Source organism: Pseudopodoces humilis, chromosome 5 (genome assembly GCF_049639895.1).
Source record: "Pseudopodoces humilis isolate 2021_Gansu_Grassland_sample_001 chromosome 5, ASM4963989v1, whole genome shotgun sequence".
Taxonomy (NCBI): domain Eukaryota; kingdom Metazoa; phylum Chordata; class Aves; order Passeriformes; family Paridae; genus Pseudopodoces; species Pseudopodoces humilis.
In genome coordinates, this window is record NC_142204.1 from 69,933,858 (window position 1) to 69,958,423 (window position 24,566).

Consider the following 24,566-nt stretch of genomic DNA (forward strand, 5'->3'; position numbering starts at 1 on the left):
GCTGTGTCACCTGCTGTGCGTGGTTTTAAGGGAAAGGGGTCAATTGCTGCCATAATCACCTGCTTTTAGGAATTTGAAGGTTGGCAGAAGGTGCTACAGCCATAGGTTTGTGCTTCAGCTGACCCCATCCTCTGTTGGCCATATGGCATCCAGCTGTAGCCTGTGGAATTCCTCTAGTTGGTGACAGTCAAGTCTGGAGTGACCTCAGCGTGGTTTAGGTGTGATGTTTTTGGTACACCTTTTGGATAGATCATCCGTGGTGCTGGAATTCAGGAGGACTGCTGGGGTCACAGCACAACGAGGTCATCATGGGCTGTTGAGACTCATCCGATCATCGATTGTGCTGCATTTACTGACCTTTGATTGATGTATCCTGAACTCACCCGCTAGCAACAAGTGGCAGAGTTGCCTTAGATGTTAATTATTAATATCCTCAATTATCTCCACTTTCCAAAATGAAGCAAACCTCTAAAAACACGTTTTGAACTGAACTCCAAATTTTTTTGTTTTTCTGTATATTTTCTATGTTAGATGTGAAAAAGAACTGGTTTCTTTTCTAGCTGGTAATCTTTGATGGTAATTAAGCCATCCCTTTACCTTTCCTGTTAAAGCAGCTTGCCCTTAGGGTGCCTCTTGCAGATCTCTGATGGTCCTGTAGTTCTTCCTACTGGCATTTCTGGCTTTTAAGGTCTTGCTGAAGTGTTGGTCCCTGAGGAGAGGGGTGACAGTGCATTATTGATCTCAGTGATGTGATATAAACACAGAGTATTGTCTTTCTCCTTGATATTCCTTTCCAAGGCTCCCATTAGTCCCTTTTGCTACAGACAGTCAGGAATTAATGCTCACGTGGGATCTGCAGTGCTGCCCGAAGTCCTTAATGCCTTCCCTGAGACAAATTCCCATTCCTGTGGCTGGGCTGGTATTTTACAAACGCGTGACCTTGCATATGGCTGTTTTTAAGATGTTGTTTAAAAGTGCTTGCCATCAGTGAAAACAATTTTATCTGCTTTTAAGCACTGTAATCCCAGCAGTGGGGTTGTTCTCTGGTGTGCTGACCTTCGTCTGCGTGATTTTGGTCCTAAATGCTGTCTTGCTATGGAAGTTTTGGTTTTTGCTTGCTTTTATTCCCATGGTCTGGAAGAGAACTGGAATACAGTCGGAATTGGAAAGGAGAGGCTTTGACCTGTGATTTAAGATCAGCCTCTCAAAAAGACAAAGTTTAATAAGAAGGATACGGGAGGGTTGGTTTTTGGGGATGGACTGAAGATGGAAATACTGAAAATTGCTGTGACAAGCCCGTGATACCCTGTGGGATGAACATGCATGTAGAACTAAAAGTTTTCTTAGAATTTAGTATGTAGAACAAAATGATGCTTGTCTGGAAGAACTTGATCTTAGAGGATATTTTCCAACCTACACGATTCTATGACACTGGGAATTCTGGTTATACTGTAGTTTAAATAAGTTTGCTGGCATAGCTAGAAAGAAACCACTTTAACCTTGAAGAAGAAAAGGGGCTCTGCCCTTATGTATGTAGGAATGAATATACAGCTTATTAAATATTATTTCTTATTGTTGGGAGTTGTGGTCTTGCAGGCGAAGTGCTTGGGGAGGAGCAAAGGAGTTAAGCATGGTTTAATCACATGCCTTGAGTAGTTGTATGGTTTTAAATGTAAAACAAAGTTATGGACTGTAAAACTTCCATCATCGCTGACCAGGGAAGAAATTAGATATCTAGTGACATCTCACCTGCTTATGTGGTGCTGAACTGACATCGAAACTTTTCAGAACAGTGAAATCATCTGATAACCTCTCTTTTAATTAAAAAAAGCCTCAACAAAGCAAAATGAAAAGTGTTTTTCAAAGGTCTTTCTAGTCATGCTCGAGTTGAGGATCACTAGTCTATTGAAAAACACTCATTTTCTTCCAGTGACAGAGAAGCTTCCTGTGCTAGTGCCAGCGTCTTTCCTCTTGCATTTGGTGGTGGTACTGGATCCAGTTTCTGGCAGTTTTACCAGTGCTGCAGCTACCTGTGGGTTTGCCTGGACCTTTCCAGACATTAAGTGAAGATTGTCTTAATGAAAATAAATAGTTTGCCTGTTTTTTCAAATCAGTGGAGTTGTTGTCTATTGTTTTTTAGCAGCAAGAAGACTGACTTGGATATTGGTCTGGTGATAGTGGCTGCCTCAGTCTGTGTTGTAGGGGAGGTTGTGGCTTTGAGAAGAGAATTGGACCAGGAGATAATTTGGTATTGAAACATCTGGTGTTTCCAGAGATGCTCTAGTTGTGCAGAGGCACTGGTGCATTGAGAGGCTTGAGCTTATCCAACTTGGAAAATGATCAACCCAGCCCATTGCCTGAGACTGCTCTGTCAGATCCATTCCTTACCTCTCCGAGGTTCTTCCCCAAAGGTATGGAGCCTCAGGGGAGGCTGCTCCCTGATGCCTCACATGGGACTGGCCTAGGGATTGTCCCAGCACTGGCAGCGGCTTCACTACAGTGACACAAGTGAGTGCTGGTGTCTTTAGACATGCACAGAGATGGGGAGATGGACTTTATTCCTCTCCCTTCTCTTCCCTCCTGCAAGAAGTGATGAGCTCAATCCCTTCATTTCTTTCTGCACAAGGAGGGAATAAACAGTTATAGAAGGTAATGCAGGCCTTGCTCCAACTTGGGTTTGTTTGGTAAAGAATAGAATCAGAAGCTCTCACTCTACACTGGGAGAAGCATTTCATTTACTGACTTTTTTAGTGGTCTTTTTTGTACCTGCTCCAGTTTGAATTTCCTCGTGAGGTGAATGAGAGTTGAAGTGCTGTGCTCTGTGTGATGGCAGCCGTGTACCCTTTTTTTATTGCCTGATTACTGTATCCTGGGGCTGAGGGTTCTAGTGGCTGCATCAGCCTCATGATGGCATTTTGTATTTGGTAATGCACTCAGGTACTTCTGTCACTGTTTTATGTGGCTGAAATCCCACTTCAGAGACTAACAAGAGTTTTTTTCTGTGTTCCTCTGTTCACATACTTTAGTGAGGAATGTTCATCCTGTTTCTGTTGCTCAAATTTTCAGTCCTTCAAGCTTCCCTGTATGGAATCTCTGTAGAGGAAGATCAGTATATTTCCTGTATTTGACTTCAGGATTTTTAATTAGTATATTGTTTATTTCTTGTGCTAAGGTTGTTATTAAGAATATAAATTAAGGTTGGTTTCTCTAGCTGATAATTAAATACCATTAACAACCTCTTAGAAGGTGTCACTTTTTCACTGCAACTCACTTTTATCTATTTGATGGTCAACTTCAATTGTTCAGAGAATTCCAGTCTTCTCCAGTTTGATGCCTTGAGTGGTGTCATATGCTGAAGGCTGAATAACTGTTGTCCCCTTCCTAGGACTTGTCCTGGAGCAGGGAAGGATCCAGTTGTTTTGTTGAAATACACTCAAAATAATTTTATTTTTTCATTGGTTTTCTGGATTTCCATTGAACTAGGGGAAGAAAACTTAATAAAAGATACTTTGATAGTAAAATATGGGTGACTCATAGGCTTTTAAAGTGAGAATGCAAATTTTATTTTTGCTTTCTAGTTATGAGGGTGTAACAGCAAGTTTCTGGCCAGACTAAAATGTACTGCTGTAGTGGTCTACTCTGAAAGAAGTGTACTCTTTTTCAAATGTTTTCAAATCTTGCAAAACCTTAGCAAGAGGGTGAAGAGAACACATCTAGCAAACTTTTTGGGGTAAAGTCCATAAGGATTAAAAACAACAGACCTAAACAAACAAACAAAAAACCTCAGGTAGAAAATAACCTGAATTCCAGCTCCTGTGCTTGCTGAGATTTTTGTAACAGGAAAAAACATATGTTTGTGGCCAGTGAAATGTGGTTCTTAGTTTCTCCTCCAACCACATGAAACTGATGACTCGAATTTGTACCTTAGAAGTTCATAAATCTCCTTGCAGATGCACACAGGTCTTGAAGAATCTCATGTTCAAGCTGAGATCAGTCATAACTAATGAAAAGGTTAATTTTTAATATTAAGTTCCATGAGCCCAAGCTCTCTTCCCTTTACAAGGTGAGGATACCTTCTGCTGAGGTGTAAGCAGTTTAAAGCCATCTAAACCAGACCGAAATGGGTGGAAGAGTTGTAGAACTGTGACTTTGGAGTTTTTTTGCAAAATAATAAGTATTAGTGTATTTTTTTTATTATTTTTTTCTTAGCTTAGGTTGTCAGCATTTCTAGCTTCAGTATTTTGACGTAGCAAATTGACTTCCTGTAATTGCTTTACCTTTAGATACAGGAAGGCGAGCAGAAACAGGGGCTGGCTCTGTAACTGCTGATGACTTTCAATATTGATCAATACTTCCAACATTTATTAAAATAAGCAGGGGATGCAAACTCTAGCTAACTAGTGACCCACTCCTTTCTTCTCATCTGAACCCTATGTATAGAAATGCTCTCATTTTTGGTTTTTGTCCTGGCCAGTGGCAAATATTTTTTCCCCTCTGCTTGTTTGTGTGGACTTTCTGGATGTTTCTAGATAACCTCATGTTCTGACATGTGTTTTCCTGTTTGCTTACATCGCTTCTATAGCCTAGGATTTTTCTGTGAGTGCTGAGATTCAGTACTTAAAGAGCAAAATATTTCTGTAGAAAATAAAGTTGCCTACAGATTGAATACATAACTATAAAATGCTTCTTTGGTGTCTAATAAAATTAATTAGAGAGAAAGAAAATTGTCAGAGGTGGAGGGAGTGAAAAAAAAATCACAAAATTATGAAGTTATGAGGAATTACGAGTTACGATATCTCTTGCTCCCCAGGTAAAAGCACAAGTGCTGTAGTATCAGGAGAAATCTCTTTAGGCTCCAGTTAAAATATAGACATTATTTAAGAGATTAGACAGGTTTATTCACTGGCAGAAGGAGGAGGGTGAAATGCTAATTGCTCAGGTTCCCTGGTGTGCCCAACCTGGCAGAACCTGTAGTGCTCCGATGTTCAGCCTATTCTGGGATGGCATTTTACAGGAACATTAAGAATGTAAAATTTTCATGGGAGGTGTTAACATCATCAGATTGTGGATCATTTGCTGTGCATGTGGCTGTATAGCCTGTGAGTTTAATGAAAGTTTTCCAGCCTTTAATTACTAATTACTGGTTTAAAGACTGACTAGTTATTGAAACAGAGTTTTCCTTATGGTAAATGTTGCTCAGGCATCATATGCAGTCTGCTTGATTTTTTTTTCATAGCAAAGAATATGGTTTTTCATTCTGTACATTCATTATGTTTTTATCAGATTGCTGGTAGAACGGTCAGGTTTATCACCACCATCAATTCTGTGATCTGATCCTGATTTTTTTGCTGAGGTGAAGTGTGGGTAGCACCGATTCCATCACTTACATAGAGGGTGTCTTGTTCCAAAGCAAGCCAGTGCTTGATTTTAATTGCATGCTAATATAAACTTGTAAACCCAGATGCAGTTTTGCTTTTTTTGCCTGTTCAATTTTGTGGGAAGGGTGAGCTGTAAGTTCATTTGGTCTAAATTCCATAATATACCAGCTACTGGAAGGGGAGGAGGAGCACTGAAGGTGTAGAGTGGTTTGTTGCTTTAGGTAGTTGCTATTTCAGTCATTACTTGCAACTCAGTTTGCATAATCCTTGAGAAATTATTTCCTGTATCAATTTAAATCAAGGAGCATAACCATCTATTTAAGTTGAGGACAGCAGCCTGCACATCTGAATTTAAACTGCATGAGCAGACTGGCTGAAAGCACTTGCTCTTCCTCTGCTGGCACCTTCTGCTGTTCCTGGAAAAGGACAGGATCTTCATAATAGAGAAAAATTGTGCTCTGGTCAGTTTGAATTTGGTGGTGTTTTCCTTGGTTTTCCCTGCCTTTCCTCCTGAGACTGGCTGGGTTCACATGTCATGCTCAAGCTCTGGGAAGGTGCCTGAAAAAACATTGAAACTCTGTTTAGGACATGACCTGTATTTTTCTGGAATACTTTTCTCTCAGTACATAGTTTAAACAGCATTTGGCTATTATGGTAATTATATTTAAACAGCAATTTCCTAGCCTGTTTTATACTTGAAAGTTTTATTAGTAAAGAGATGCTTTTAACATAGAGTGTTAAATTTGAGATAAAAATTTGGGTTAGGTAAATTGACCCGTGAATAAGGAATTGATGAATGAATTCCCACTCCACTCTTATGTGACAGTGTACTATTGCTAACTTTCAGTTTTGTCTTCTAAGAATCCTGGTTTCTGCTACAGGATTTGGAAGCTGCCAAATATGAAAGTAATTTTGGCCTGGGAACTGGTGTATCCTTTAGCATGAATTATGTATATTGATCCAAAATAAGGAATTATTCCTTAATGTAATCCAGGGTCAAAATGTTTGACCTGTACTGTATGTCTCCATACAACCAGCACTTCAAAGGCTGATACTTCCTTATCTTCCTAGATGAGTGTTTTGTCTTCTCCATTCCCTGAGTTGCACTGTCAGTGAGAGAAGCTTAATTTTGAAAGGAAAGCTGTGAAAACTTTCCCACCTGGAACCAGGAGGCATTTTCCATCCAGTTTTGGTCGAAAAGAACCAAACCTGACATCAGTTTGGGCATGTGGGTGCTTCAGTCTGTTTTGTTGAACATAGTCTGCTTTAAATTCTTTTACAGGCATTAGTTTTTTGGGTGAACTTTTACTGGGTGTGAGGTTACGGTGCTGATGAGTATTAAAGATGTGTTTATGGCTTACATTAGCAATGTATATCTTTACATGTAATCACTCAGTCTGGTTTTGTGGCTTCCCCTGAGTGGAATTATCACAGATTTTATGGAATAGAAGAGCATCCTTGCACTGTTCTGAAATCGTGGAAGGCCTTGATCTACTTCCTGGCCTTCGTTAAGTTTTTCCATATGTGCATTAGTCAAACAGAAATACTCTACTGAGGTTGTGATGCTTCCAAAATACAGCACAGGGAATTTACATAGATGTGTGCTAGACATTGCTTTCCCCTAATCTACTTGAAAAGGATCTGTCCTGTCCCAAGAAAATGCTTCTGGAAATGAGAAGTGAACAGCGCTGAAGTGGGCTGCTCCACCAGAACTGTGGAAGATTTGGAAAGTCAAAGTTCAGTGACTCGTCTAGTGATTGCTGGCAGTAGAAATCCCTATGTTCACACACCATCCAAACTATTTTCAAGCTAGATACGAAATTTTCTCAAAATGAAAACTGAATGTTGTTATCCAGTGGTTGTGGGTGGTGGTGTTTTAAACTCTGTAAGATTTTACTCAAGTATTTTATCTTTTAGCTACAAATTCTGTTAACTGAAGAGTGTAATCTCTTTATCTTTTTCCTTGAGTCTTGAAGGGCAGAATTCATGGTATTCTTGGTCTTTCTATTAAGCCAGGGATTTTTTCCTACTCTGGCAATCTTCTGGTATCTTACCTAGGCTTGGTTAAAAGCTGGAATTCAGATATCCTTGTCTGCTCTAATATTCTTATTGAGGATAATATGTACAAGAGGACATGTACAGGTGAACACAGAGTATGAAATGAATAAAAGAAACTGCATCAGATGATCTTATAATCACTTGAGTTCACTGATACCGCTGGCACTTTATTTTCTTATAAAAAATCAGATAGATATTAGTTCAACTTCACAGGAAAGATCTGTTTTAGTGATCTAACAATTCTTAAATTTAAACCCAAAGTTAGTGCAGAGAGAGGACAAACTTTGGTAATTTTTCAAGCTTAGAAGATTCTCAGCATCACTTAGCAGTGAAATTACATCTAAACTATAATCCCTAAATGCTGGGACAATTAGGCTGGTAATCATTTGCGATGCATGAAGTTACTCTGGGTACCAACATAAGTAAATAAGCCTGTCTTCATTTTTTCTCCTGTTCGTTTTTCCTCTGTGCTAATACTGATATTCCCAGCCTGGAGCTGGGAGCTCTTGTTACCAAGGATTTGAATCTCTCAGTGATACAGTCAAAAGTTTAATCTGTGATTTAGGGTTGTTGAGTGTCACTGGAATAGAAGTTATTTACCGGGCTCTGATAACTTGGAAATGTCCTCAAGTTGTGCCAGGAGAGGGTTAGATTGGATATCAGGAAGGGATTCTTGAGCAAAAGGATTGTCCGTGGCACAGCTGCCCAGAGCAGTGGTGGAGTCACCATTCCTGGAGGGATTTTAAAGACATGTGGATGTGGCACCTGGGGACATGGTTTAGTGGTAGCCTTGGCAGTGCTGGTTTAATGTTTGGACTTGGTGATTTTAGGGCTTTCCCAGTCCCACATGATTCTGTAACTTCCTGCTCTACACTGCTGTAGTTTTAGTCACTATTGATACTATTTCATTCCTGTCATGTCTTGAGAAAGATCTGCTGAATCAAAAAAGTCTTGTTTAAAAGTCTTAACTAGATGAGGGGAATGAAAAAAAAATACTTCCTAACTTGCCTTACTGGAAATGTCTGCAACAGCGTCATTTAGCATTTCAGAAGCAGTTTGGTTGGTCTGGCAGTGATGATAGGCATCTTTTAAAACAGAAGTAAACTTTTCGTTGAAAAAAATCGAGAACCTGATTTTAATTGGGCTGTTTCTAGGCCAGAGCTAAGTAATGCCAGGTTTGTTGTCCAGTATAGTAAGCTGCGATCTGATGAATATATATTTCTATAAGATTTATAAATTCTTCAGTTTATTTCTGTAATGCTGTATTTACTAAGCTATTTTATTTTTGATAGAAATGGGTTTGTAATATACTGGAAAACAGTGTGAGACTCCTGAGGAGATGAAGCAAAATTGAGCAGCAAGTTGGCCAATCTTGTGACATTATTATATTTCAAACTGTGCAGTCCTGTACATGTTCTACTCAAACTTTGTTTTGCTATGCAGGAGGTTAAGAAATCATGTGTTGTAAAAGTAACCCCCAAACCCCCACTTTTTTCCTGAATGGATCTGCATAATAACTTCCCGTATTTACTGTGTTTAAGTCAAGATGTTTTCATGTCTTTATATCCTTCTGCCATTCTGAGCAGAGAACTTTTCCAGTGAGAAGGAGAGAAACTGTAGCAGAACCTAGAAAGTGTTTTTTGACTTGCTTTAGGGGACAGCCATAGGTACATGCAGGTTTTCAAACATTGCAGCCAGGTGGTTCTAAACCAGCACAGCTTGCACTGAGTTATGGGAGTTTCAGGAGAAAAAAAATAAATCTGTAGTTCTTTCCAGATCCATTGGGTATTTAGCTGGTAAGTAATTTTTTTCCTTGTTTTTCTTGGTTAAGGCTGTGTGTACATTCCAGTGTCTAGGCTAGGTAGGATTATCTCTGTGGATGCTCTCTGCTGGCTGCTGTGAGGGTTCTGCGTGTTTGGAATGGTTTGGTCCACCACATCTTACAGTGCACTTAGTGGAAATTCTGGTACGTGTATTCCAGTTGCTGTATTCTTCTCAATCTCTTTTGGGTTGGTTGTAGGAAAAACGGAAAGAATTATCACGTGGACAACCCTGGAGCAAGTATTTAGTCCATTTCCAGCCAGTCTGTGTTTTCCAAGCACTTCAAGTGCATTTTTGCAGTGTAATGGCGTGGTAGCTCTGTGGTTTTGAAGGAGAGTCTGAGTTCCAAGTCCTCTCTTAGTAAAGCCTGTGCCCTTTCCTGCACAGCTGCTCTCTGAAGAGCCATGTGAATGTGCCAAGCAAAGAGAGTGTTTGGGATTTGTTTATTCTTAAAGACTCTTTCCTAAAGTCATGGATTTCCCTAATAGCAGCTCCATGAAAATATTTAGGTTAGATGCAAATTATAGCAGCCTTAAACCTAATTTGCAGCGTATTTTGCAAAGTCATGTTATTTCTCTCTTCCCCACTGGAGCAAGGGAAAACTCTCCCTTGGTGATTGTCATGCCTGAACTCACAGAGCTCTTTGCACAGAGAAGTCCCAACATGTGATGACATCTCTGTCATTCCAGCAGAGATCAGCCAACAGTTGGCACCAAGGATATGATGGAAAAATTATTTCCTTCCAGCGGTTGTGAGACCAGTGTCTGCCTGGGCAATAAAAAGAAACTTGCACTGTACTCTGCCAAGAGCTTTCTGCATGGAACCATCCACTCTTCAGTGCTGGGAATGCTTACAGTAAGGCTTAGCTGCTGATAGCTGTGCAGGCAGGCAGGTTAGGAAATGAGGCACAGCAGAGCTGCCTCTGGAGTTGCTTGTGGTGTTAATAAAATGGCTCCCTCCTGCCTTGCTTCTTCTCATAGCAGAGGTGCCACGTCATCTCATTTTTTTAGTAGTTTCTTTCCAGTGGGAAGGGGGGATTGGGAGTTCACTCCACTGGGAACCTTTTGTCCTGGTCCAGCTGCTCATCTTTTAGTCTCAGTCTGTGCTGGCCCTGGTATGAGCTGAACTAGAGAACTGATGTGGAGTTATTTATGCAAATCTTCATTATAGCTGCTGGTGTAGTGAGGGGGAGGATCCTTTGCAAGTGGGTGGGGTGGTCCCTTTGGCAGTGTTGTAGATTCCTGCTAGACTTGATCTTGTATCCACAGCTGATGAAAAGAAGTTATCTCAAATCATGTTTAATGGGTTGCTTTTTTTGCAGGAAAAGCTTGCGTAAAACCATTGGTACTTGTGGTAGCTCGAGGGCTTACAAATACCTTTTTTTTTTTCTTTAACGTCTTGTGAAAATTACATGGAAAGTCGTTGTGTTAATGGAATTTTCACTTCTGAAGTTTCTCAGATTTTAATCTAGGTATCATATCTGCAAAGCCTCCCTCCGGGTACTGCGTAGGAGTTTTGTGATGTCCAGAAAAAGGGCTTTACATGGAAAAAGGCATCAGCTGTTAGGACATGCATTTGTTTGTTTCTTATTGCCTCACGGCTGCTGTAGTGCTTCAATTCACACTAGTCCATAAATTTTCCTAAACTGTTACTTTAAATTGGCTTTGTACACATGGACTGCTGTCTTCAGTGTTTGTTGAATCTTAATAAATTAATAACCCATGTATTTTAAACATTTTTAACTCCATTGATACTGCTATCTTCATCTTTTCACTTTTCTTTTTAGCCTTTGTGTGAGCTGCCTGTCCCTTTTCTCTCTCTGTGGAATAATTTTAACTTGTTTGGCTGTACTGACTGAGATCTTCCTTGGTTGTGGCAAACTGATCTTTGACCTGGAGAAGCAAACAAATCTACTTCTAAAAATACAATATTTGGGATCTGTCCCAGGTACAAAATGCCTCTTTCTAGCTGGGCATTATCTGACCATGCAGCAGTGCCAATTCCTGCAAGTGTTGCTCAGTGTATGAAGAGTTTATTGTCTAATGTTTAAACAAATGTAATGGAATCATAAATAAAATTTATTCTGTAGGGTTACTTGTCGTCTTGTGTTCCAAGATTCGGATAAAGTTCCATAAAGGAGAAAAGCCATGCAGCATTATCTAGTTTTATCTGCCTTTGAATCCCTAAAGTATTTAATATAAGATACGTATCTTTAAGTTTAGCATTTTTTTTCTCTCCAGATACTAACAGGTATTAAGAATATATTAGATACCATGTCTTGCCTGTGGCATGGCATGGTATGGGAGACTGCAGGTGATTCTTCTCCAAAGCATGTCCTGTGGTTTCTAATGGTGACTTAGCCTTCAGACTGGCAGCATTTATTAGAAATTTGTGTCTCAGTTCTCAAATTCTTCCCTTTGCTTAGATTGGTTTGTTTTGTCCCAGTTGTAATTAAAGACAGGGCCAGGTTTTGTCTTGGAATTGAGCCTCTTTGAACTGCAGATGATGTTCTTAGCTGGCTGTCGAATTACGTAGAGTTGTGTTTTTTATGTTTGATGGGGTTGGAGCATAGGACAGTGCTGTTCCATTGCATTTTCCCAGATGGGGATGGGTGAATAAAGCAGCCACAGACCTGGATTGGTGCTGGTATTGCTGTTAATAAATGCTGTGCTATGAAGAGAATCAGCTAAAGGGAGGAGGAACTTGAGTTTTATTCCTACACTGTGTGAAAATCTGGAGGTGTTCTCCAAGCCTATGGATAGACACAGCCACTTGGCCAGCTCTCAAAAGTATTCAGATTTAAGAGGCCACCCTGGTGTGACTCCTGGCTGTGTCCCTTGTCTCATCATGGGACTGCCTGGATACTGTTGCTACTGCAGTGATTTTGGGCTGTCCAGTGTGGAAAGAGCCAGCTAATTTCTGTCTGGTAATGCTCAACCTCTGACTTAACCTCTTTCCCTTCGGAGCTTTCATTGGAGCGCTTTTTCCTCCAGTCCTTTGTAGTAATCCAGATGCTCGTGTTCTTTTCCTCCTACACAGCAGATGGAGATGGCAGAAGCCTTTTGATGACTGTTTCCTTCTTTTTACATAAGTTTTATGAGCTGACAAATTCGTTAGTTGGAAGTGGTGCAGCTCACAAGCCCTGTCCAGCAGGTGGTGCATTGTCACCTTGCCAATAATTATATATATTTTAGGGATTTTTAGGGGTTTTTTTTAGTTTAATCTGGCACTTTACTGTATGGTTATAGGAGCTTTACTGCATGGTTATAGAAGAGAAAGCAGATGTGTCATGTAACTGTCATGGTGAATCTGTTTCATTTTAGCCAGAAAATAACTGTTTTGAATTTATTAAATACCTAAGTATTGTACTATTTCAAAGCGAAGAAAGCAACTCAGTTTTGCTGGTTGAAGAGTTGAACTGTTTTTTTGTGTGATGTTCTGAGATTGTAGCTCATGAAAAATACTTTTTAAAATTTGGCATGACTCGAATGGTCATCTCTCTATGCTCCAGGAAAGCTTAAGTAGGTTAGCAGCCCTCTCTCTCCCTTCCAGTATTGCCTGTTTACTAAAGGAGAGTCTTTGGCTAGCTAAACCTCCAACTGCTCATCATTTTAACCTTATGGAAAAGTTCTTACACTACTGAGATGTATAAGCCCATTTTTCCTCACTTCATTACAGACTCAAGCCTATGTAGATTCATCTGTTTTACATTTATTTCACAATTTGAATTTTTTTTATTTCTCAACTTGGAGCTCTGTTTCACAGCCTCAAAGCTCAAAGGTGTATTTTGATGGGTCCTGTAAAATAGCAGTGTAGAAAATCTTTAATAAAGAATGGGGAGAACTTGAGTGTACCTAATGATACAGGTCGTTGCGTGAGAGTGTTACCGATCTAAATGTACAACATGTTTATTGGAGATGTAAAATACGCAAGAGTTATTTAAATTACTTTTGGCTTCTCTTTTCTTAGGAATATCTTGGTGGATAGGCCAAATGATCAATCCTCAAGATGGTCTTCAGAAAGCAATTATCCCCCCCAGGTAAGCTCCTGAATCTGTGCTGCTCTATAGCTGTGTTGTACAATTTAATGTATACCGGGGTTTTTATTTTAAATGTGGGCTGCTGCTATTGACATCGACATATTTATAGGCTTCCTTCTCTGAGTAAAATGCAGGTTGTTGGTACATGAGATATTTACATTTCTAGCAATTTTTGATCCTTCTAGAAGTGCTTCATTGCAGGGGAAGTTTCAGGTTTCCTCCTTGGCAATCGTGGTCATGCTGAAAATAATCAAACCTTATGGTGAGATTAAGCTGCTAATGAGGCGTGCAGGTCCCCCTTTGTCAGCACTACTGGAGGCTGTTGTAGATTCTTGGCCTTGAATCCCAGATCTAAGAGCTGGTGTTTGTTTCTCCTTACAGCACGTTCAGAAATGTGGCCTCTGGTTAGAGACACGAGTGTCACCTCTTCTGCTGGTTAAGCACCTTATTAAAATAAGATTTGTATTGATTTTAGCATCTAATTTGCTTTCTCACTATTATTAAGGCTGTTAGATTATCCAAAATATGCTTTTCCACATTTTTTTTTCCACCTTTTTTTTCTCCAATGAATGTTATCCTTCTCTCTGTGTTAGATCTGTACTTTATTAATCTGATACAGTTTGATCAACTTCTATGTCTCTCGTGCTGCTTGTTTTCAATTCTTTTAAGCACTGATGCACAGTAGAGTGACTTGCACAGTGTCTCTCTCATGCAAAGTTCTACTTATCTACTTATTTAATCCAAATATTCCTCATGAGTGAAATCTCATGGGATTTTTCTCCAGGTAAATCTTGCTGCTTTGTCTTGGAGTTGTGCTAAAAATCCAGAGTCTGCACTGGTGGCTCCCTAGAGCAGCAGATCATCTGCTGCAGTTGAAGAGATTTCACCTGGATTTTCTGGTCAATCCTTCTTTGTCATTGTGTCTGTAAAATTATATTTTTGGGTTTTTTTGAGGAGAAGGTATCCTTTGTATTCCATTAACATGTTCCTTAAACCTGATTGTGAAGACTGATATTGATTCTCTTGATGCCTCTGTGCATCTACTGCTGTTGGAATTTGATTATTTTACTTATTTATATTTTGATAAACAATGTAGACTTTTAATCCATAGCCTGAAGCAGTTTAGTCTATCTAGGAACTATGGATTGCAGAGTAATGAGTATTGAGCATGGATTGTATCCCAGCCTTCTACCATCCTTTACTTTCTTTCATGCAGGAAGCACATGTTTTTCTTGGGGTGCTTTTGTTCCCAAAGAAGGGTAGGTTCAGGGTGTGTCTTTGGACTGGGTTTTTCATCTGAGATGTGCTCTTAGTTGTTGCTTAAATTCACTCTTTGATTTTCTGAACCATGCTTTGAAATAACATTCAGTCCTTTTGAAAATCTGATTCTGGAATGGAAACGCACCTCCTGTAAGTCGATGCTTTAGAATATTCCAAATTTATACTTAAGGCTGACAAGGAGTGATGCAGGTTATACTCAGACATGTAGATTAAGCAGGGATTAATTAGAGTGGCAGACTTCTGTACAAACCACAGGAGCTTGTTAAAGAGATGTCTTCCAAAAATTTCATGTGTATGAGTCGTGACCTGAATGGAGATACTGTTGCAGAGTGACTTCACTCCAACCCTGGAGAGTTGGGCACTGCTTTGCATGCTAAGCAAGGTATTTAATCCAAACTTTTTGGTAAGAGAGAGATGAATTAACCCTGGCATTATCTACCTGTGTGTCACATATCAAAACATATATTAAGTATCCAAAATTAAGGCCTGGCTGGCAAAAAAAAAGTCCTCACATAGTAACTGAGATTGGCAAGACAGTATTTGAGTTTTATTCTATTACTTAAAGACAAAACTAACAGAAAATGTGGCCTGACTGGAAAAGACCATGTTGCTGGATCCTCTTGCTTGAATCTTCGTATCTAATAATGAGAATGTAAAGTATTGTGTGGTTGCTCATATGTTCAGCAAGCTCAATGCTGAGCACTGAGTATTTGCAGTGCCTTTATACTGTATAAAGTACTATATACTGCAGCAAATTCTCACGTTTCTAATCTGAGTGTTTAATTATTCATGTAAAGCATTTTTTATGGTTTAATTTCTCTGTTGAAAAATTAGTTGGAAAGAGGAAGTGGGGAATTAAAATCTGCAAAAGAGTCCTGTGTGCAAAGAGTGCAGTTTTTGTTATTTCTGTGTATATAGAAGCAGTTCCCATTTGTGTTGTCTCATACTTGACAGATGAAAGAACTCCAGATTTGGTTGCATTTTGGTCAAAATAGTTCTTGCACCTTGTCCATTGAAAGACTGCCAAATTAAATGCAGGAAAAACATTTATATTATATAGGTGTTCTGCGTCCTTGTTTTTTTCCCAGTGGCTGAAGTTCTTACGGCAAAATCTTAGCTCGGAAAACTTCAGTTGAAACAGTGGATGACTGAATTATAAATGTGGTGAGGGGAGAATTTGGGGGAAAAAAAAATCAAGTTGAATAGTACATATTCCAAAAAATGTTGATTTATACACATGCCTTTTAATCTCTGGAATAAACATAGTGGATCCTATAGAAAATGAAACTGGAAGGCATTTTCTAGGTGTTGTGTTGGCAGCTCTTCAGTTCAAAACTGGTCACTCATGCGGTGACGCACTTGCTCAAGTGTGTGGGTGGCCATAATGGTCTGGACAGGAAGCAAACTAAAACTCAGGGAAATAAAGCTCTCCTTGTTCCCAGCTTTATTAGCTGAAAGCAGGGCTAAGGCACAACACTAGGACTGATGTCCAGCATGCTCAATGTGAGATACTTCAATAAGCTCTGCAGCCCTGATCGCTTGTGTTTGTCTCCTCAGTGCCTCACCTTAATGCCGGGCTTTAGTAATTCCCTGCTGAGGTGATGATGCTGTGCTGGCTTGGAGGTAAAAATATGAGTGAGTCCCTAAACATTAGTTTATTCCCTTCCCTCATGAGTGAAACAAAACCTTTCCAGGCACCTTTTCTTTCAGAGCAGGAATCAGAGGAACTTAGATAAAAACATCAAAAAGTGTTCAAAAGCTCAATGAAAATGCAGTAAATGTGCTAAAGTCCATATGAAACCTTTTTAAAAAGAGAAAGAAAATGAAAGTGGAAGTGTAGACAGTTGAAATACTGCCACGTGACTATATTTAGTAAAGGGTTTTCCTGGCGTCTTGGGTATGGTAGAGTTAAATAATTCTCGTGGCCATGAAAGCCACCAGTTGGTTATGAATGAGTGCCAGTGAAAGGAAATATATCTGACAGCTGTTTTTCTGTTTATTAAACTAGATATCTTTCTTGAGTCTTGAAATAGATGACCCAGAAATTATATATTTAATAACAAACCTGCTACGTAGTAACCTATTCAGGCAGGAGAGGGCTGATGGTTCTATTTTTAATGCCGTTCTCAGCTTACATTGGAAGTGTGAAGCAATGAGGTTGGTGATGCTGAAGACCACGGCCCCGTCAGAAAGGCTCATCCTGATGATTCCAGTGATGGTCTGACGTGGAAGACTGTGAAGAGCATTTAATTCCCCTGAGTGGCTTGATTAATAACATGTAGAACAGAAGCATAGATTTTTATTTAGCCACCAACTTAATTGTAAAAGCAATCAAGATGTTTGTGTTGTGGACAAGGGCAGCCCTTGTTATTTTGCTATTTTGTGGGTTTTATTTTTACATGCAATTCACTGTTCCCTAATTAAAAAAAAATGCCTGAGCAGAATTGGTTAAACAGAAAGAAATTGATAAACTATGGTGTGACTCTAACTGTACAGGCAGCTTGTGTAGTGCAGTTTGGAATCTGGTTCAGCATATTTGATCAGAGAATCAATTAAGTTGTGATAGACCTCGGAGATCAGAGTCCAACCTTTGACCAGTCACCACCTTCTCAGTGCCAGGGTCCAGTTAAATGCCACATCCAGTTGTTTCTTGGACACCTCCAGGGATGGTGACTTGGCCACCGGCTCCCTGGGCAGCGCATTCCGGTGTTGTGGAGGTGTGAATTTTGAACAGTTGAAGATGATACACATAACGTTAGTGGTGTTGTCTGAACAATCAGTGTCAGTTTTGCATCTTAAGACCAGTTTTCCTCTGACTCCCATCCTGCTGTGTAGATTGTATCAGGAATTAATTTAAAGTACATTAATAAAATTTACACTCTGTTGTGTGATGTAGCAACTTTCATATGGTTATCATCAAATGGTAGCACAGACCAGAGCTTCAAAAAACTTGGGAATTTGCTTCAGCTCCCAGTGTCACAAGACTGGACTTGCTCTTTTTTGAGAGTGCATTGTAAACAGCTGTTCGGGTGCTGAAATGTCATATGTGAGTTACTCTGCTCTTTGTACATATTTACTTACAAATGTGTTTAATCAGAATCCAGAAGTTTTCTTCTTCTCGTGTTTTGTAGCATCTTTTTTGTTAGTGTTGTGATTTGAGGCCTAACAACTGGGCTGAGGTTTTTGCTCAGTTGTGCCAGTTAGTATCTGTGTGCCATGTTCTAATGGACAAACACCTCAGTTGTAATTTGGATTTTTGGAATAATGCATGAATACATAGACATTAAATGTACTGATGTTGCTCACAGCAATAAAATGGAAAAGTGTCATATTTCTTGGTGTATTTGCCTGAAATATCATAGGCTTGGTCTCCAGGTTGAATAAATCACTTGATCCTACAGATACTTTTAGAGCTGGAGAATAGTCTGTCATAGCTAAAATCCTGGTAGGAGTCCAAAAATATCCATGCAGCCAGCTGTTAGCAGCTCTAGAGGCAGTGTGTTTTTTCAACATCGGTGAGATTCATAGCTGGTACCCACACAGTGGCAGCGGTGTGTGTAGAAACCCAAAAAGTACATCTCTGTATTTTTACATATATCATAGAATTATAGAGTAGTTTGAGATAGAAAGGTCCTTAAACATCTCATTCCAAGCCCCCCTGCCATGGGCAGGGGCACCTTCCACTTGGCCAGGTTGCTCCAAGTCCTGTCCAACCTGGTCTTGGACCCTTCCAGGGATGGGGGATCCACAACCTTTTTGGGTAACCTGTGCCAGGGTCTCACCACCCTCACAAATAAAGAATTTATTCCTAACAGCTAATGTAAATTTATCTTTTAGTTTGAAAGTCTTTCAGTTTGATGTATATGTGTATGCATTATAAACCAGAAAAACATATATCTAGGCACAGGGTTTTATAGCAAATCTATCCTTTGTTTCCATATCAATCAGCAGATAATTCACAAAAAAAGGTTGAGTTTAGCTTTTGTGCTTCTATTTTCTGTGAGGTCTGCATGACTCAGCAGGTGGTGGGATGTGTGGAAGTGGGAAGGAGGGCGGCAGAGTTCCCTCTCTATCTGTAGGGTTAAGAAATCACTGCTGTCCATGTGGAGTAATTGCTGTGCCTTGCTCCCTTCCAGGCATAAAGGATTTAACTGCAGTCCTGGTTTTCTCTCCTTTAATTTAGGGTAAGAATTGAATAATGCAGGATGACATTTGTGCCAAGTTTTTGCAAATCTTGTGTGGTACTTGAGAAAGTATGTGTTCATGGCCCAGGCATTAGGTTTGGGATTCCAGCAGGATTAGGAATTGCGATTGCTGGTAGGGCTGGCTTCACTTTTCCAGCTTTGGGAGAAATCTGCAGGGAAGATATGATGGTGTAGGAGGAGTTCTTAGACATTGTGTACTGTCTGTTCTGTATGGGAATTTTGGCAGCGGGCTGTGCCATGTATCAAGTGCTGCCTTGCTCATTAAAGGACCGTTCTTTCGCTCATCCTTTCCTTTCTTCTGCTTTAGAAAATCAGTTTTCTCTATAGAATTTTAGTGGGTTTTTTTCCCCTAAAGTTTGGGAAGTATTTATGAGACAACGACATGTCTTGCTGCTGCGTAAACGGTGGGTTCTGACATTTGGATGGACGGAGTGCTTCACAAAAGTAGTTTTTCATTGAAAGTATTTGGAAAAGCACCAAAGTATTCTTCTTTTCTATCCTCACAGTGCTGCTACTGATTTATTTTCTTAATTTTGAAAAAATTTGAGATGCTGGAAACATCTCTGACAGTAAATCTGCTGTTAATACCTATCCAGTCTTCATCCTCATCTGTAACTGCTCTGTATAAAAGTATTTCTCTTAATCTATGCTTTTTGTAAATGTAGTAGGAACGAGCCATTGAGGTCAAACCTTTTTTCATCGTACCTTTATCCTGGTGCTCTCCAGAACAATATGAGTACTGCTCCTAGACTGAGAATTATTTATGTTATAGGGCTGAGACAAAAAAGAGACAAAAAGACTGAGAACTAAATGGATGAGGAAGGTTTTTTTTGCTGCTTTCGCAAAAGTTACCTTTCTGGGGTAAGATTGCCCTACTGAGGGAGCTGTCTAGGATGGTGGATAAGATGTTTAGCATAGGACATACTACTCAGTCTCTACTCAGGATCTACAGAAAGCAGCCACACACATGCAAATAACACTGCTTGATGTCGATGAAAGACCAGAACTCAGGCATCACGTCTGGCTTGGCAGTGCTGCTACTCGGAGGACAGGGCCACCAGCAGAGCCTGCGGTGGGAGGTGGCCTACAACGTGCTGATCTGCTGTGCTGGAGTCCTGATGACAGGGTTTTGTAACAAAATCCAGCAACATGAGTAATTGTCATTCCGTGCTTTGCCTCTGTGGTGCACTGCTTAGTTCTGAGAAATCAGGGAAGAGAGTGAAACATGTTTTTACATATAAAACTCGATGCATTCTGCAAAACAAGGTGTCTCCATCCTCCCCCCAAGAGCTGTTTGGTAGGGGAAGGTACTCCGTGGCCCCTAATGAATGGTGCAAGTGCTTCCCTGCACCTGCTTTTCCATGGGAGCAGACCTCTTCCTCCAGCAGTGCTGGTAGAGCTGGTAGGCGTGGCCTGAGTATGAATAATCTGACTACTCATACACAGATTGTGTCCACCTAGTGTGAGAGGGGAGAAAATACTCACAAGGGAGACCATTTTCATCATTTTCTGTGTAAAGCTCCTTTTCTGTAATTAAGTGGCTCAGTTTTATCTGGGATGGTTAATAAGCAGTTGGTTCCTGTGTTCGCCACACACCAAACTTTGTGTTCAGTGCTTACACAGTGTCAGCCCAGAGAGGAAAAGTAATTTGATGTTCTCTTAGCATGTGGAACATACTGTATTTATCTAATTGTGTATTCAGTTTAGGTTTCATTTCAGGCTCTAGTGGGCGTTTGAATCTTCACTCTCTGTAGTTTGATTCTATTTGCCAGATTTCAGGAAGTCTTGCGTCCAACTTAAAAGGAATGTATGTAAGCTCTGAATAGAATTGCTAGGCATAAGCAGTTCAACCAAATCTTTTTCCTAGATAAGCTGGTTTTAAAATAATATTTTAAAAAAACCTATCCTTCATTCCAGGACCAAATGAAAAAATACAATAATGGGGAGGTTTCATTTTCACTTTAATTCTCTGGCTTTGTAAACTGAATATTTGTAGGCTGTAATGTTTCTCCCTTAGCGTGTTTTGCAGCCTTGGCTTTAATATTCAAACTCATTGTTTTCTCTTCCACAGTATTTGATTCTGAAGCTTGAAAGACCTGCCATAGTCCAGAGCATCACATTTGGCAAATATGAGAAAACGCATGTCTGCAATTTAAAGAAGTTTAAAGTCTTTGGTGGGATGAATGAGGAGAATATGACAGATCTCTTATCCAGGTAAGATGTGATTCTGTCAGCTCTGGGAATTGTAAAGGCTGGACCAAAATGCTCTTTCCCCTTCTTCCCAGAAGACACATGGCCAGCAGTGGGGCAGAGCTGTGGTTGTGACCCTGCCATTGGTCCTATTTGTGGTCAGGACAGTGAGCATCAATCCCAACGCTCTCTCCAGAAGTCTCCCTTATCCTGCTCTGACCACAGAGGGTTTGTGGAGAGCGAGCTCTTGGGGATTTGGAAGAGCTGAGCACTGGGTGCAGCGTTGCTGGATTGCAATTCCTTCCTTCCATGAGCTTGAGGCACTGGAGAAATGTTTTCCCAGGTGTAGGGGGCTTCAAAGCTTTTTAAAACCCAAGTAACCTCCCCATATCAAAACCCTCATTGCAGCCTTAAAGATCTGAGCTAGTCAGCTTCTCTGCCTTTTACAGATGGGTAAATAAATCAAATGGGCAAATGGAAACCTACATTTGTTGAGTTTGATTTGGTAGAGTTGTACTGATACGGACTAAAAAAAGGGCCTTGTGGCTGTTTAGGTTATCCAGAACTTCTGAGTAGTTGGTAATGTAAATTTGCAAGGGCCTTTTAAGGAGTGTGCTGTTTCAGAAAGGGAAAGGAGAGTTAAAATTCAGAAGTACATGAAGATAGAATAGCAAGAACCGGTGTATTTTGGGAGGCCTACAGAAGAGAAATCCGTCTCCAGGGAATGTATGGGGTACATTATCTGTAGTCAAGCAGGTAGCCATGGACATACAGGGAATTCTATGTTGCAGGTATCATTCAAGACCATATAGAATCTATCCACAACCCTTCCCACACTTTTGCCCTTGTTAGATAGATCAGTCTTGAAATTTGCCTTTATTGCTGTTACAATTGTGGGGGAAGAGGTCTTTTAGTATCACAGTAATTACTGACATTTAATATCATTTCACTTCTGCTGAAGTTTAATAAAAATCCTCATTTTGGGACCTGTACTTGTATTTTCAGTAAAAATGGACTTAAGATTTTTTATAAATTATACTAAATATTTGATATTTTTAGAAAGCAATGCCCATAAATGAATCACAAAGCACTTTGTCAGGGTGATAACTTTGAGATCTGATCCATCTCCCTCTTGAGAATGGAAGAGTGCAGTTCAGCGCATCAGGAGCTGAAGTCTCAGGGTTCCAGGTGCAGAGGAGCAGCACTGATCCAAAGCCAATTCCCTCCCCAGATCCCAGTGCTGCCTCCCAGGCAGGCACAGGTAGGTGGAGAGCAGCCCAGGCCTCGGTCCAGCACGTGTACTGATGATTCAGAGTGGTGTGAAACAAGCTGCGCGTTTCAGGCGTGACCTAGATTGCATTTATTAGCTAGTCCTAAAATACAAGGTAAGATTTAGTAACCTTATTTATTTTTTCCCACAGTGGCTTAAAGAATGATTATAACAAAGAAACATTCACCTTGAAGCATAAAATTGATGAACAGATGTTCCCCTGTCGATTCATTAAGATAGGTAAATGCATTTTTTCAGCATTCTGAGTAGAAAATAATCTCTTCTGATACTTGTGCCTGTCTTGGCACTTGTGACTTCATTGTACTCAGGCAAAGTATCCACAATAGCTGTTCCATTTCATCATCTTTTAGGCTGGTTAGATTGGAACACACTGAAGTCCTGTTAATAAGAAATAATAGGTTCATAATTTAGATCCTGGAGAGTGAAAGCAAAATAGAGCAATTTTCAGAAATACAGCTGTTGAGTCAACTAATTGCGGGAGAAGCTGCTTACTGTCCTCCTATGAATTGCTATATAGAGCTTTAAATAAATAACTAAGCTAAATACCAGTAAAAGTTTCAGCATTGACACTCCTCGAGTCTGAAAAAGCTTGAAAAGTTCTGTTCTCAAACATGCTCTCAACACATAAAGCAACAGCAGAAGCTTCCCTTGTTCTTTACCTGCTGCTTTTATCACGATGTCTCACTCAGCTTTGGCTAAGGATGACCCCCAGGGCCAGGGGAGGGTTGTACCCCCTCATGTCTTGTTTGGTTGGGGCAGGGTTTGGGGGGTGCTTCCAAAGGCCAGATACTGGGACATGTGATGGCAGCAGGTGAGGATATCTCTTCCTTGCTTTCTGCAGGCCAGAGAGAACAAGAGCCTTACAGTTGTTGGATTTAATCCAAGGGTTTGGAGCCTTTCAGCTTGCTCAGTAAATTTATCTTTCCCTTCCTACCTACTGAGATAGTACAAGAATGACTGGATTTAAGCTAGCTGTTTAAGGGTAAAAATAGAGCAGGGAGGTAGTTGCTGAAAAAGGAGATAAGATCCCATTGGCTAATTTAGATGAATTTAGAATTGTTTTATGTGTTGGGTAATTCTTTTGCCAAGACTCTGATGATAGTGGCTATTTAGGGGCTCCCCTCAGAGCCCTTTGCTCCAGTGTGTTCTTTCTGAATCTCCTCATGTTTGTCAGGAACTGAAAGCTTCAGGCTGGGAATCCAGTAATCGTTTGTGGGGTTTCCTGTTCTTAGAGAGGCAGAGGATTTGACTGTTCACTGGGCTGGTTTCTGGCTGCTGCTTTTGGAAGCAACTGTAGCACTTGGCTTTAGGAAACCTCAAGAGTCGCAGAGGAATCAAGTTAAAGGTTGACTACATCAGGGAAGTTAAATGAATTTTTAAAAACTTTATTTTTTATTATTTATTTTGAAGCTTCCAGCATTAAGTTTTTGGAAAATATTATTTTTCAATGGCTGAAAACCAGCAAGTAGTTCCTGGAGGGCTAAAGTGGCCAGTGGAAAGATTTCAGGCTGCTTCTTTGGATGTGTAAATTGTATTCTAGGAAAGTGTGTTCTGATGAAAAGAAGTGTAGCTGTGAGCTGATACTTGTTATGAAAGTGAAATGCTGATTAATTTCTATTACCAGGATGTTTTCCTCTGTAATTACATGAGCACCTTATTTTCTTGGGATGGGATCTTTATGTAGCACTTTTCACAGGGGCATGTAGTGATAGGACAAGAGGAAACGGCCGTATCTGAAGGAGAGTAGATTTAGATTAGATACTAGGAGGAAATTCTTGAGGGTGGTGAGGCTCTGACACAGGTTGCCCAGAGAAGCTGTGCCTGCCCCTGGATCCCTGGAAGTCTCCAGGATGAGGCTGGACGGGGCTTGGAGCACCCTGGGAATAGTGGAAGGTGTCCCTGCCCACAGCAGGGGGATGAAGGGATGGTCCCTTCCAACACAAACTAACCCATGAATAAACATTATTATCTACATTAATATTAGCTTTGCATTGAGCTGTCACTTCCTCACTGGTTATGATTTGAGATGAGTTTTCTTTTATAGCCTTTAATTTCCTGAAATTGCCTTCCATGAAGAAATTCCTGTGCTAAAACAGAACTGGAAATGATCTTTTCACCCAAACCTATGAAAGCCTCTGGTTGATGGCTGGTGTCATTTTGCTGAAGTTGTGAGAGCATTTTTTGCTGTGAAACAACTGCAAAACACTGTTACGAAATTCTGTTATTTTTCAGATTCACAGCTTGAAAATGTTTTGAGTTTGTTAAAATTTCCAAGCTGCTAGCCAAAGTAACTCAAAATTTCA

At 40.2% G+C, this 24,566-nt stretch overlaps 1 protein-coding gene across 3 annotated transcripts in view; it reads left to right on the forward strand.

Moving 5' to 3' along the window:
- The window catches only part of MKLN1 (muskelin 1), a 93,259-nt gene that overhangs the window by 848 nt on the left and 67,845 nt on the right, over positions 1-24,566 (forward strand). For 2 of the 3 annotated variants that reach the window (XM_088054739.1, XM_088054738.1), the window contains exon 1: positions 20,865-20,996. Coding sequence is in view for 1 of the 3 variants with exons in the window: in XM_005530975.3 (XP_005531032.2) it covers positions 13,227-13,296; positions 20,854-20,996; positions 22,394-22,482 (302 nt within the window). In the remaining 2 variants the exon portion in view is untranslated. Of the gene's footprint in view, positions 1-13,226; positions 13,297-20,853; positions 20,997-22,393; positions 22,483-24,566 lie in introns of those variants that run through there. The other variant, XM_005530975.3, reaches the window with a different exon arrangement.